General features: G+C 39.6%; 2 protein-coding genes across 4 annotated transcripts in view; one reads left to right on the top strand and one right to left on the bottom strand.

Moving 5' to 3' along the window:
• Positions 1 to 20: 20 nt before the first annotated feature.
• Positions 21 to 2,220, top strand: abitram (actin binding transcription modulator). Its single transcript, XM_042436656.1, has 6 exons — positions 21 to 198; positions 375 to 426; positions 928 to 1,057; positions 1,181 to 1,257; positions 1,369 to 1,438; positions 1,724 to 2,220. Exons 1-6 carry the CDS (start codon positions 117 to 119, stop codon positions 1,859 to 1,861), a joined length of 549 nt encoding a protein of 182 aa, XP_042292590.1. The 5' UTR covers positions 21 to 116; the 3' UTR covers positions 1,862 to 2,220.
• The window catches only part of ctnnal1 (catenin (cadherin-associated protein), alpha-like 1), a 57,655-nt gene continuing 46,019 nt past the window's right edge, over positions 2,208 to 13,843 (bottom strand). For 2 of the 3 annotated variants that reach the window (XM_042436646.1, XM_042436648.1), the window contains 12 exons: positions 13,503 to 13,589; positions 12,990 to 13,148; positions 12,056 to 12,148; positions 10,281 to 10,446; positions 9,181 to 9,218; positions 9,050 to 9,100; positions 8,555 to 8,709; positions 8,161 to 8,209; positions 7,534 to 7,590; positions 5,926 to 6,045; positions 5,190 to 5,273; positions 2,208 to 3,918 (listed from right to left, as the gene is read on the bottom strand). In XM_042436646.1, coding sequence (XP_042292580.1) covers positions 3,748 to 3,918; positions 5,190 to 5,273; positions 5,926 to 6,045; positions 7,534 to 7,590; positions 8,161 to 8,209; positions 8,555 to 8,709; positions 9,050 to 9,100; positions 9,181 to 9,218; positions 10,281 to 10,446; positions 12,056 to 12,148; positions 12,990 to 13,148; positions 13,503 to 13,589 — 1,230 coding nt within the window. In that variant the 3' untranslated portion in view covers positions 2,208 to 3,747. The remainder of the gene's footprint in view (positions 3,919 to 5,189; positions 5,274 to 5,925; positions 6,046 to 7,533; positions 7,591 to 8,160; positions 8,210 to 8,554; positions 8,710 to 9,049; positions 9,101 to 9,180; positions 9,219 to 10,280; positions 10,447 to 12,055; positions 12,149 to 12,989; positions 13,149 to 13,502; positions 13,590 to 13,843) is intronic. The other variant, XM_042436647.1, reaches the window with a different exon arrangement.

The raw sequence follows: 13,843 nt of genomic DNA, 5'->3' as shown, positions 1-13,843 counted from the left end.
TCGCACCGTCATGTGTAACACAATTTGTTGTCCGTCACTCAAAGTCGTGGCTAAAGTACTGCTGCACATCACATTATATATTTTTTTTTTTACAGCTTGTATTGTGAATACTTTTGATGGACGTCGTGGAGCAAAAAGACACAGAAGAAAATGCGCCTTCAGTTATCGACCGTTATTACACACGCTGGTACAGAGCCGGTAAATCAAACTTTAATGAAATGTCTTTCTTGTTAGCTGATGTTAGCTGTTAGGTGGCCAACCTAGCTAACGTTACTTAGATTTGGAGACTCAAGAGAGAAAGCATTAATGTTAATAATGCATTTAATTCAAGGAATACCGAGAGCGTTTAAGGTTAATTATTGTTTTGTATTTAGATATGAAGGGGAAACCGTGTGAGGACCACTGCATCCTGCAGCATTCAAACAGGTAACTAACTTATAAAATAAAAAGACGTCATTACACATTTTAATTACTTGAGCTGTAACAGTTACATTTTCATATTTATTTATATATATATATATATATATGAACTTTTGTGGTGGTATTACGTCATATTTAAAGATGCAGTATTTCTAAAATATTGTACATGGAGGAGCTAAAAAATTAGGAACACCTTATATAAAAATGTAATGCTACTCAATAAAAAAACAATACAAAAAACAGTCTGGAAGTATAATATTCACCACAAGGGTGACATAGGCTATACATTACAAGACTGTTGATCGCATATTACAGTATACAGGGGGTTTAAATTGTTCTGGTCACTCTGTGTATTCAGCTGATGTTTTATTTCCTGTGCTATATCTAATACGGCTACATTTTGTGACACACTGGGTTTAATCTCCAGTCATTATCAGTGAATGAGTAATTAATATTGTAAATTTGTGGATTCCTTTTTAAAGGACACTTTTAAATTTGTGTTTGCAGATTATGTGTCATCACTTTAGCAGAGACTCACCCGGTCCTTCAGAATGGGCGAACAATCAAAAACATCAATTACCAGATCAGTAATGGATGCAGTCGGCTAAACAACAAAGTGTCGGGGAAGTCCAAGCGGGTAATTTTATAAAGCTAGATGCAATTTTGATCTTTATGCATGAATTTTTCTTGTCTTTTCATCTTTGCTTCACATCTACAAGTGGTCAGCTCAGCCTTTAATCACCCTTTTTCTATGCTACAGGGGGGTCAGTTCCTCACTGATTTTGCACCTTTGTGTAGGATAACATGCACAGATGAAACTGAGTACACGATCTACAGGTGAGACCATGATCTGTTTTCCTAAGCATATATATTATTTCCGTGATGCCTGGTAAAGTCAAATTTAGCCAGTGTGTCACAGTTAGTCACCCAAATGTGTCATCTTTTTAGCTGCATCAGGGGTCGTCTTCTTGAGGTCAATGAGAATATTTTAGAAACACCTGCTCTTTTGCTGGAAAAGGTAATTATATATTTTTCTTCAGCATTATCTCATGTACATCGGGACACCATCTATGTGTTCTTCCTCTGAAAATCTGATCATGTGAACTACAAATAATTTACACTTGTACATCTATTTGCACAGCCTGCATACTCATCAAATGGTTTTAAACCCATTAAAAACATTTGTTCTAGATGTACAGTAAAGTCCTTGAGGAAAGCACGTCAGCTTCTCCGCTAGGATTGAATGTTATCAAAAAAAATGTGTGAAATATTGTTGTAAGAGTTCTTTGTCAAATCTGAACAGCCATCCACAGAAGGATACATCGCTGTCATCCTGCCAAAGTTTGAGGAGAGCAAGAGCATAACAGAGAACCTGTTGAGCAGAGAGGAGTTCGAGAGCGTCATCTCCAAACGGAGTGCCGCCCAATCACAACCCTCTTGACGGAGCTGCACTTTCTCGCCTTATTCCAGTCAGAACTGTTCTGGGAAAGTTTCTTTCTACCACTCCCACAAGGTTAAGTGAAGAGTGGGAACACAATCCTGGAAAGTGACATTTACACGGGCTCACTTCAAAGGGACTATTGTGTATAATGCAAGCATTGCACTTTGCCTTTAGATTATTATACACTGAAGAAGTTTTCCGAAAGTGCTTTATTTATTGTTTTGTTTTTCTCATTTGAAAATGAAAAAATAGAAGAGAGCATGACATGGATTCTGTTGTTAAATACCCCTAATAATGTTTAATTACAATTATTTTTGTAGAATGTCAAAAAGAAAAACAACAATGATTTAAGAAAAATATTGTTTATTTTTTGTGTCACTTTTTTTGACCTTTCAATTGTCAAAAGAATAGATGGTCCAAAACTAGATCTATGATTTCTTCACATCTGTAGAGCCACTACAATACCCAACATCCTTAGCTGCTCTCAAACAGTACAAAGCATCTCTAAAGCTTAATGAATGTTATTCATTTCAATCACTGTCGCACCCTCACCTAGTACCAAAATCATTACCTTAGGATACATACTGTATGTATATATATATTTATCTATCTATATATATATATACATATAGATAGATAGATAGATCTATGCTTCAAGTACCATATTATACAGACCATATACCATTTAATACATATTGGCCTACTAGGCAGCTTCACAAGGATAGTCTTCATAACAAGTACACTTCAAGGCTCCATTTGACACACTTTCATTTCTTTAGTGAGAAAAAAGTGTTAACAGTATACTGAATATTATTTGATAATGCTCAGGAAAGTATAAAGTCCTGTCTTTCCAAAAGTATCTTAGTGGTAAGATTTATCTTAATCAACTGATTATTTGGAGAGACCAGGTCAAAATAGAAATAAGTCTCCAGTGATGAGCTTTATATTTTAGACTAGTAGCAAGCTGAAGATGACCGCGTCCTCAAGAGGACAATCATATTTGGCATGAAATTGTGATTTTTGCATTTTGTTACTAACATAGCGCATGGTGAACACTCCATAGCAAACTGTATGGTAATTAGACATCGATCACATGTCATGATTGACTTTTAAAATGCTTATCCATGTGAGACTACAATGCCATTGATCAAGGACACAACGTACCACTATGGCTAACATTACATAACAAGTGTTAACATTACAAGCCTACGGCACATTGACCATAGGTGACTCAAACACAAGGGTATGGTGATGATGGCATCATGCATGATGGGTTTTCAGCCATGTCAGTGTTTTGTTTGTTTTTTTCTTTTTCATTTGGCTAAGATGTGCAACACAGTTACAGTACACCACAAAGCAAATAGGCTTGTTACACAGAGGCACATAGTGAAGACAGATATATGGCTGAGGTGAGCATCAAGAGGAGTTTTTTTTTTTTTTACCTGATTTCCGATCAGTTTATCTACTCAATAGCCAGAGAAATGATAAAAGTAATTCCAAAATCAGGTTTGTGCCAGGTCCCTCTATGATGAGGCTCACTGCAAATGACCAAGTCTTAGTGTTGGCTGATTGTCTCCATCTTGTGGAATGGGGTGGAACTGGTGCTTCAGGTAACAAGCTACCCTGGGGTACAACTGCCCCTGAGCACAGAGATTGGATCTGCTTTTTCCGCTGTAAACCTTATAACTAATCACTGAGACAGCAAATGCAAACTCTGACGAGGCAACCATCTTCACGCCTCTGCTCTAGCCCACTCTAAAAAGTTGGTGCATGAGGATGAGGGGAGTAAAGTATTTCCTGGATTACATGTTCTCCAGAAAGGTGAGGTTGGCTATGTGCTTCTCTGAGGGAGAATAGTGGTCAAAGGAGGTGAATGTTTTCCTGGATTATTTGCTCTCTAAGAGGTTGAGACCAGTCATGTGCTGCTCTAAGGATTTGACACCAAAGCCGTTGCTGTTCTTGCCGTTGAGAGCTCCTTCCTCTTTGACGGGTGTGGATACATCCTGCCTCTCTCTCCAGTCCTGCGGGGAACCCAGGCTGCTCCTCTCTGACTTGTACTGCAAATGGACAGCACAAGAGGACATGGTAAATGGCAAATGGACTGTACTTGTATAGCACCTTTCTAGTCTTCCAACCACTCAAAGCGCTTTTACACTACAAATCACATTCACCCATTCACACACATTCATACACTAAATGGGTACAGGGGCTATCATGCAAGGTCCTGCCCATTAGAGGAAACTAACCATTCACACACATTCATACACTGATGGCACAGCCATCAGGAGCAATTGGGCTTAAGTATCTTGCCCAAGGACACATCAGCATGTGGACTGGAGGAGCTGGGAATCGAACCGCCAATCTTCCGATTAGTGGACGACCCGCTCCATCTCCTGAGCCACAGCCACCCCGATATTAATGGAAAGAGACAAAATATGACAAGAAGATGTAACAACACACTACAACAACTACTACTAAATAAATCACATTTGAAGTTGCTATAACCCATATATTTATATTAGCCATGGATCATATGACAATTTGCCCATAAAAAGGCTTGCTCGTAGTAATTTATCACCTGCAACAGGTGACAGCTAAGGAACTAGATTTCCCTCAGGAGTTGGAGACCAAAAGCTATGCAAGCACATAGCATCCACCAAAGAAAAAAAAAACTGAGGCCTTCACTGTTACGGCAGATAAACCAGTATGGGATGCTTCATGGATACAAAGCAATGCTTCTGAAATACATCCAAGATATCAAAATTTGTGACCCAAACTTAATACTGATACCATCATGTTTGGTAACAGCAATTTTTTAAGTATGATAAAAAAACTTTTGGAATGGCAAAATAGCTGAAAATCCTAATCAGGTCACAGAATATGGTGTAACAAATTTTATCTCGTAATTATTAGATCTTTACTCGTAATCATGAGATAGTAAGTCATAATTATGAGGTGTATCCAATTAGTTTCTCTGGTGAAGGCAATGTGCTTCCCTAAAAAACAGCTAAATGGAGAGTGAATATTGGACTAACATTTGTCAACTGGCCAGAAACATGACTATTAATGAATGCTAATTTTGCTCCATATCTGCTGGCTGTTAAGGCAACTATTTGCTAACAAGTTCATAAAAAATCAAACAGTGATAATATGTAATTGTTGTGTTTACAGCTTGTTTCCACTGACCCCAGGTGTTATTGCATTCTTTTTTGGGCTACATTAACATTTCTTTCTCCTCTATTTCGCTAGATATCCACATATCTTGCTAAACTAATCTGAGTGCCAGTCATTCAGTCATGAGTGTTATGTCCAATTCAATGGCTGTCACCTTTCTGTTGAGCTTGTTACAGAAAGGAAGGAGGGAGAGAACAACAGTCAAGATGCCTCTGGTTTTCTGAATGGATGAGTCCACCTAGAAACAAAGGAGAACACTAGTTTACATACAGTGTGGATACACAAATACATACAAACACATCAGCCCAGCCGCCTACATATACATCTTTACATTTCTCGTTTTTAATGACCCCTGACAGCCACAATCTCCCATTAATGATAAATGATGTAGTGAGCATCAGGATGGAGAGACAGAGAGATGGGAGCCAATACATATCAAAGAGACGCTCATTAATCAGAGGACACACTCTTCATCCTGTCCGTTTGATTCCAACCTTTGCCTTTATTACAAGGTGACCTAAGGCAACTCATGCCTGCCCAAAACGCTCATTAATTCCTCATAGACATTCATTCATCTAGTGCCCTGTGTCCAATAATGGTTATACTTGCAGATCACTCAAAGATTACGCTGTAGCCGCTAATGAAGTAACATGGTTAGTCATGCTCTACTGGGGTCACTGACGCCCAAAAGTTATTGTGTAGGTGGTTTTTATGCTTTCAAAGCTAATTGTCCTTTAGTAAGTCTGTTATTTACACAGTTCTGGGTGAGATTACTCGTTTAATGTGAATCAAACACAAATTGTCATTGATCCACATTTATAACAAGTGTACACACAAACAACAAAAGACACAAAGAGAGAGACACACATACACAGGCGTAGTATGGGTACCTTCTGGAAGGTGGCAGTCTTGCCCTGTACAGGAGTCTTGGCCCCCATCTGCAGCTGTTGGCACAATGCCACCAGTTTCTCCATCTCTGTCATCACCGCTGACTTTTCCTCATCAACCAGCTGGAACAGAGAAAAAGACAAGACAGGGAGCGAGATGTCTTTCAGGACAGTAGAGATGGTTTATGATGGTACTTGCCATCAGAGAGAGTGGGTTAATATGGATAGACATTGATAGATTTCCTGGCCAGGATTTACAATGCTCTCTGTCAAACAAGCATCATAAAAAGGAAAAAAGGGGGATAAAATAAATGAAAATTTAGTGTTGCTTTATGTAATCCATCATCAACAGTCAGGTCATGATCTACTGCTTAAGTCTGTTATCCAGCTGAGTTAATCCCTAGATCTCGGTCACAGGGGCCATCAATCTACTTCAGTTACATGCGCGCACATGGCCACAGGCGACTTAAAAACACAAGCTCTTTTATTCAGGGTAGCACTACTCACTCTGACTGACAAAAGTACATAAAACCTCTTAAACCTCAATTAAAAATTCTTAAGCTCGTTTGCATAAATAGTTTCATCATTTCAATGGGGGCAACACAGGTGTGCTGTAAATGTGTTTGGCGCCAAAGAAGTATAGGAGATGAGGGTGAGACTCCATTAACACCAGTTTGTTTGACGTAATTAATCAGAAAGCGTGAGGCAAGTTGAAGAGTAGGGCCTCCTGATTATGAATTAGTCCTGGGCGGTCGCAGTCAACTCCCCCACCATCATCCCCCTATACACACACAGATGTGCAAAAACATCCGCACCCACAGATACAGCAGAGACAAATGGCAGTCATTAATGGCTGTCAAAAAAACATTTAATTAAACTCAGAGGACCTGGGGAAGAAGTTGGTGGAGGGCAAAAGGAAGGAAGGCACCGAGGCTGCATTTATTTGTCGGATCTCAACTCAGGGAGGAGGAGAGGACGTGTGAGGGTGTGTGACAGCCTTAATTTCCTGCTCTCGCTGTGTGATTTATAAGGCAGACCTGGCACCGTGGCATGCCAAGATGGGTGAAATGGGTGTGTGTGTGTGTGTGTGTGTGTGTGTGTGTGTGTGTGTGTGTGTGTGTGTGTGTGTGTGAACGACATATCATGGGTGGGAGCACAGGTGCTAGTGTGTGTGTGTGTGTGTGTGTGTGTGTGCATACAGAGTGGGGTAGAAGCTCACCCCTGTGCAAAAAGAAAATAAGTGGGTAGTTTTCTTTTCTCTTTGGCTTCATTTTTTTCCATTACTGACTTCCATAAATTCCTGTCAGTATAGTCTATCAGATTCCAACAAAGAAGCACAAGCACACTGTATAGAAAATAAGATTATTTCCAGATTATTTTTGTTTTTAATATTCTTTTGTATTCATTTTAATGCTATTTATACATAAGTAGCATACCTTTTGCTTTCTTTTACATAATATGTAATATATTTCCACTTTTAAAGTGCTTAATGTGCAAAAATAGTCAGAAATACTTTTTTGTGAGTACATTGTCATATTTTGATATTCAGGCTTAAACTATGTGTGTGTTCAAAAAAAAAGAGATTTGTTGATTTGTTGCATTACCAAATACCTGAGTGGAAAAAGTGCGGAGAGATGAGCACAGCTGGAGCCCCTCTTCAGAAAGAACCTTAAGAGAATAAAAGACAAAATCAAGTTACACAAATACAAGAAAAAACTATAATTCTTTTAACTTCCACCGGGAAGCAAAAAGCACAGAGTCAGTAAATATTACAAGATTTGAATTTTTTCCGGCTCGTCTTATCAGTATGCCTTCCCATCTCTTTCCCCTCTCGTTCCTCTTCCTCCCTTATCTCCTTTGCTCACCCCAAATGGAATAAATCCCGGCTGACATTTTAGGCCCTGATTCTACAAATTACTGCACATTACTGGCATAGATCTCAGTTCAATAGGATACACCCCTCCATGCAACCTTGTTTGTTATCACCACATGTGGCCGGCAACATATTGCATATATTTAAATCATATTGATAAGTCTTAGTCACACCTTGTATCAGATCTACGAGAGGGTAGTGGATGAAAGGATGCTAGCATTTACTAACCTATTGATCAGCCAACCCCAGTATGTCTTTGGTCTAATGAAACAACGGATGCATTCATTTACAACTTCGATAAAACTTAAGTAAAATAGAACAGAGGGTGGGGAGAAGGAGAGATTAGCAGATATCGACGCACATACCTCAGCTTGATGAAAAAGATCTAGTGTTGTTTTCAGCAGCCCCTCCCCTCTGGGGAATCAATATGGGAAACACATAAAATGAGGAAATATGGGTGAGAAAGATGGATGAGGACAAAACACATCCACTACAATCAACAAAAACTGCAACTTAGATGAATTGCAACGATTTTGATTGTCACAATGAGTCACAGTCAACTTTGTCAGTGCCTCAACCTCTGCCTGGTAAATATCGATAGCTGGGGGCTCGAGAATCTCATTAACACTAAGCCTCTAAAGAAATTCATGCGGATGCTTAAGAGGCTTTACAATGTTGAGCTCTGAAATGAATGTAACAGTTCGGCAGGCTGCAGATATAAAACGTGATTGCGTGCAGTGTGCGGTAGCAGTAGGCTACCTGGTGAACAGGTACATGTTGTAGGCCATACTGGCCAGGCTCTGGCTCTGGCGGACAATGTCATGTTCTTGCTCCTCCCACTTTTCAACCTCCGTGTCCACGTCTGACGACAGCAAACGAAGCTCCAGACCCAGTTTGGCCATGCTTGTCTGCTCCTGCACACACACACACACAGGATGTAATTCTACACGGGGAACATTGAAGTTTAGTGCACGTCATCTTTTAAAATCCCTGATGCACAAGAGCAAACAAGGCTATTTTCATTTGTTAACACACTCAGAAGTTCTATAATCAGCATAATCCTGGTTCCTGCGGTGGTACAGCCTGCGAAGAACTGCTGGCCAGCAAAACTGCAGCACATTAGCATACGAACACCATCAATTCTTCCACTGAGTGACACAAAGTTTCCTGGAGATGAATATACTGCTGTCAGAATAGGGTACAAGACGTGACATGATGTATTGTGCTGCCAGAGGTGTTTGTGGTGTACGCTACCTCTGCATCCAACTTGACAGCCTTGGCAGTCTTCAAATTAGCTGAGTGTTTCTGTGGGAAAAGAGAACAGCAGAAATTACAAACGATTGTATCATTAGAATATTCATGAGGATGGATGGTGTGATACTCACCCCGGGTCTGGGAAGTGACAAATAAGGTCTTTTATCTCCTAGAAATAGAGAGTTATTGTTATTATCTGAAAACAAGGTCACAAGTTAAAAAAAGAATCAAATAATCATGTGTTTCATGTTTTATGATAACTGAATTATGTCTAAGAGGAAATAAAATATACCCTGTTGTTGTTATTGCTCATTGAATGACTGTGTACATATCCAGACTTTTTCACATGATTAGGATAGGCAATTACAGTTATTCCATAATTATGGTAATGAAATTGTTTTGCTTTCATCACTATCCACCCTTGACACATTTTTATCTTTCATCATAAACACAAACAGCACGGTTCGTTTCATTCGGCAACAAGAACGATAAACTCTACTGTCATGTTAATGGGGGGAGGAGGGGGATTAGGAGAAAATAATAAAGCAGATCTCTCCTCAGTATCCACATGATGTTTTAACACAGCATTTTGGCTTTATGACAATACAATAGAGTGATGTACAGTATGTGATCCTCTTATCCCATTGAGCTGCACAGTAAATATTTACCGCCCTTCATGTGAGAGTTACATTCTTGAGGGGAACCACGTCGGACTGTGCCATAAAATCTTTCCCGTCTTTGAGATTTCTCAGACTTGCAGTGTGTGAAAGCACATGCATACAGTCACACCAGCCAGAGCATCTACAGTACATGTAATCTCTGAGTCCCTGTAAGCAAGGATACTGTATTAACAGCTGAGTTTATAAGAGGGGTCGGCCATGACTTGATAAATTAAGTGGAGAGGAGGAATGACTGCATGGGTGTTTAATGGCATTGACATTATTCCTTTTACAAAATACTTCCCACGGTCCATGATGATGAATTTTTAAAAGGTATGTTCATGCTGCATGCTTTGCATCAACTTTCATTAAGGCTTGAGGGCAAAATGATTTACCAAGGTTTTATTTACCAGTTTAATTCCTCTAGGCTGAAATGCCACAAACAGCACATTTTGCATTCATTTACATCTCTTTCTCATTCTTTATGAAAGACTCTCTGTCCCTTATGTACGTATGTGCCTATCTGTCCTCGCACCCCAACCCATCCCAATGCACACGAGTACTGTACACACCCAACAAAAACACACCTCGCCTGCCTTCAAAGACGTCATTGATCTCTCTCAGCAGCAGAGCCATGTCACAGAGCTGAGACTCCCAGGCCTCGCAGAACACCTCCAGGTTCTCCTTAGCAATCTTACTAGACGGGTGGAGGGCCAGCGTCTGGGCTGCTGAGATGATCTGAGCAAGAGTGTGAAGAATTGTGACATGAGAAAAGGAATAATTAAATGAAGTTTGTTTGTTACTAGGCAGAAAAATATGCAGGCAAGATACATGTAGAGGAACAAAATGTGTAGTTGTTTTTAGGAACTGGAAAATCTTCAGTTTAATCAGATGGCAGCATAATCTGAACATAAACCAAAGTGTCGTCCCACCGTTTAAACTCAGAACACAAGATTGTAAGATGCTATCCCTCTGAAATTGATTGACTGGTCCTTTAATACATCCATTCACACTAAACAACAACTAAAGCTAAGTTTCTAACAAAGTTAAAAGTTTGTTAACACTAGTAAAAGTTTGCAGTCATAAAATAGATGTATATTTTAAATGATGATTACTATCACTAATTTACACACAAAAGTCAGATTTTTCACCATTAAGGAAAAAAAAGGAAGTAAGAATTGGCCTTTTTTTTATCATCAACCTTGTTTTTTTTTGTTTGTTTGTTTTTTACTAAAGAATGGAGATTAATGAAAAAGTAAAGAGCAGTACTTGTCCGTATCATGACTCACCATATGTGTAATCATGCTCAAATATTTGTGTAATATTCATGCAATATTTTTGAGTGGGAACGTGTAATAAATCATAATATTTGATTTGACTGAAACCTTTATTTATACTGGGGAAACTCATTGAGAGCTTTTACAGGAGTGCCCTGGTGACAGAGACAATAAGTGTGACAATTAGTGGTTACATGATAAAAACACATCGCCAACAAGAGTTAAAAATAAAACAGAAAGCCACCAAGAGATTTAAAAAATGATAGCAAAGGCAAAAATATCAATTAAAACATTCATATTATAAACAAACTAAGAAAGAAACAAAAATAATAATGTTTCTATTAGGCTCAGTGGAGATAAGATTTCAGACAACTACATTTGACAAATATGACTTACAAAACAAACACATGTGCAAGCACACACACACACCCCACACGCCCATCCCCTACAGTGTAGTAGTTAATAGCCAATTACCCCTGGGCCACCCCTCTATTACTTTGGGCAGACACAGAGAGATATCACCACCACCACCCCGTACCACAGCGTTATTGATTGGTTGACCTTTGAACTTAGGAGCGGAGTCATTACTGCAGAGTCATGCGGGGCCTGACATTAGTGCCTGAGGACGGGAACATTCTACATTGCTGGATAATTACTGGCGTGGATGGTTTCCAAGAGCAAACATAATTAGATCTGGGATAGGGGGACTAGGTGGACAGCATGTTCTCAGCCATCTCCAATGGATGGCAGGTGTAGGAGGTAGACAGAGGAGACGTGAGGCAATTTGTCTATTTTCCCTCCCTACTGCATCTAAGTAGAATATTACTCAGGTTTGATTTCACTGCCAGACTATGGTGAGACCAGTTTGACTTTACTGACATAAAGTAAAAATGTTGAATGGAAAGAAATGGGTCTAAGGTTTAATTAAAGTTAACCTGTCGTATGTCTTTCTCGACTGCTCCTGTCTCCCCAGTTTGCTGACATTTATGGATCAAGTCAATGGCACATAATATTAATAAGAACCTAAAAATAACAATGCATTCAGAAAGTGTTCGAAGGGTTAATGTTACCTGTGGACCAATAACATGGAAGGTCTCCTCGGCGTGTACACAGGTTATCTCCAGAGGCTCCGTCCCCGACACATGGTACAGCAGCCGACACGTCTGGAGTGAAAGTCACAGGAGGAAAAACGGAATGACCATAAATGCTTCTGAGGTTTGAAAAAATATACTTCAGTAAAATGGCAAAAACACACTCATAGGTAATTGTACCTTATTGTATCACAGTGAACAATTTTACTTGAACTTTCTTTTTAGAGTAACAGTACAGTAACCTTGTCATTTCTTCTGGTTATTTAAGTGTAGGTGCATTGATGTGGACTACACAACACACACTTTCCTATTATTATTAACATTCAAACTGAAATGTTTTTTTGGCTTTTTTGTGATAGTGAATAATAACTGAATCTAATAGCTGAATCTTTAGGACAAAGTTTCACACTTTTTTTGTTAATGATAATCAATCATAAGAAAATCTCAACATATTCCAAAATGAGTACCTTTATTCTCAGATGAACATTTCTTTTCAAATTTTACTGCAAGTTTTGTTTGTTAGGACCATTAGCAAAGACATGACACGGCCTGCAAGGAATTTTTCCACTCAGTGTGAGAGTTTTCATATCAAAACCACACGTTGGCTTTCATTTGGTTTCAGATTAGTCTTCTACATTTTCATTCATCTCAAGCTCTCTGTGTGTCCTTGCATGAGTGCTTGTGGCATGCTGCTGGTAGCACAGCTATTTCCATGTGTTTCCTACGAGTTCAAATTCATTACGAGCAAGTTTTTTACCTAAGAAGAAGGACTGAATGATTATTCCGACATTAGAAAATTCATGATATGGACAAATGTAGATTTTATTACAGATTTCTATTGGTGTATCAGTGTAACAACAGCTACTTGGTAGCAACAATGTCACCTAGTCCCCTGTGCCTCTGTCCCACCTACCTCCACCAGCTGCTCCTTCTGCTCAGTGAGCGTGCGTGAATACTCCGCCACTGCCTCCAGGTTACCCTCGGCACCTGCAGCTTTGAGGGCCCTTAGAGGCAACTGCTCTCCATGAACTTTCAGCAAGTCTGAGGCACGGCTGACTGCCACCTTATGGAGCTAGAGGAGGAGGAGGCGTGGGATCAAAGATTACATTATAGAAGAAGAGGAAGGAGTAATGAAGGGTGGAAAAAACACAAGAGAAAGAAAGATGAGTGGGAGGTATGAATGAGAGTGGATTTTAAGCACGCACAGAGGAAAATGTGAAGAGCAGAAGTGACATTATGACATAGTTGAGTTGACAGAGAGTCGGCAGGTGAGCTGAGGATGTGATAGTGTGAAAAAGAAAACCAGCAACAGAAGCAGAGCAGCTAGTGAGAGACATCCCAGTCACGTTTGTCGCTCTCTGAAACAGAGCAGATATATTCATTCTCAGAGGGCAGACGGGCAGAACGGAGACAGCTTGCTGCTCACCTCACGTCTGAGGTCGTTGACGCTCTGGCATGTCTTCAGGATGGCCACCTCCATGTCCTCTGTGGCCTCTTTGGCATGGACAGACTGCTGCTCCAGTGAGACAGAGCCAGGAGGGAGAGAATAAAACATGAGACACAAGATGGTTTTACAATCCCACACACAAAGCAACACTGTAATCTGAAAGAGTAGGACGACACATTGGCAAAGTTTGGAAATAGAACGCAATGGAAAATAAACTTGGTGTCTTAATAGCATGTTTTTTTAACTTTCTAATTACATTTGTGACCTATTATGTTTTGAATGTGCTAAGAGGATCAGGCTTTTCAACGTGTTATTTTGTG

Source organism: Thunnus maccoyii, chromosome 15, assembly GCF_910596095.1.
Source record: "Thunnus maccoyii chromosome 15, fThuMac1.1, whole genome shotgun sequence".
NCBI lineage: Eukaryota > Metazoa > Chordata > Actinopteri > Scombriformes > Scombridae > Thunnus > Thunnus maccoyii.
The sequence above is the reverse complement of the archived record's forward strand: the minus strand, read 5'-3'. Positions and strand labels throughout refer to the sequence as shown.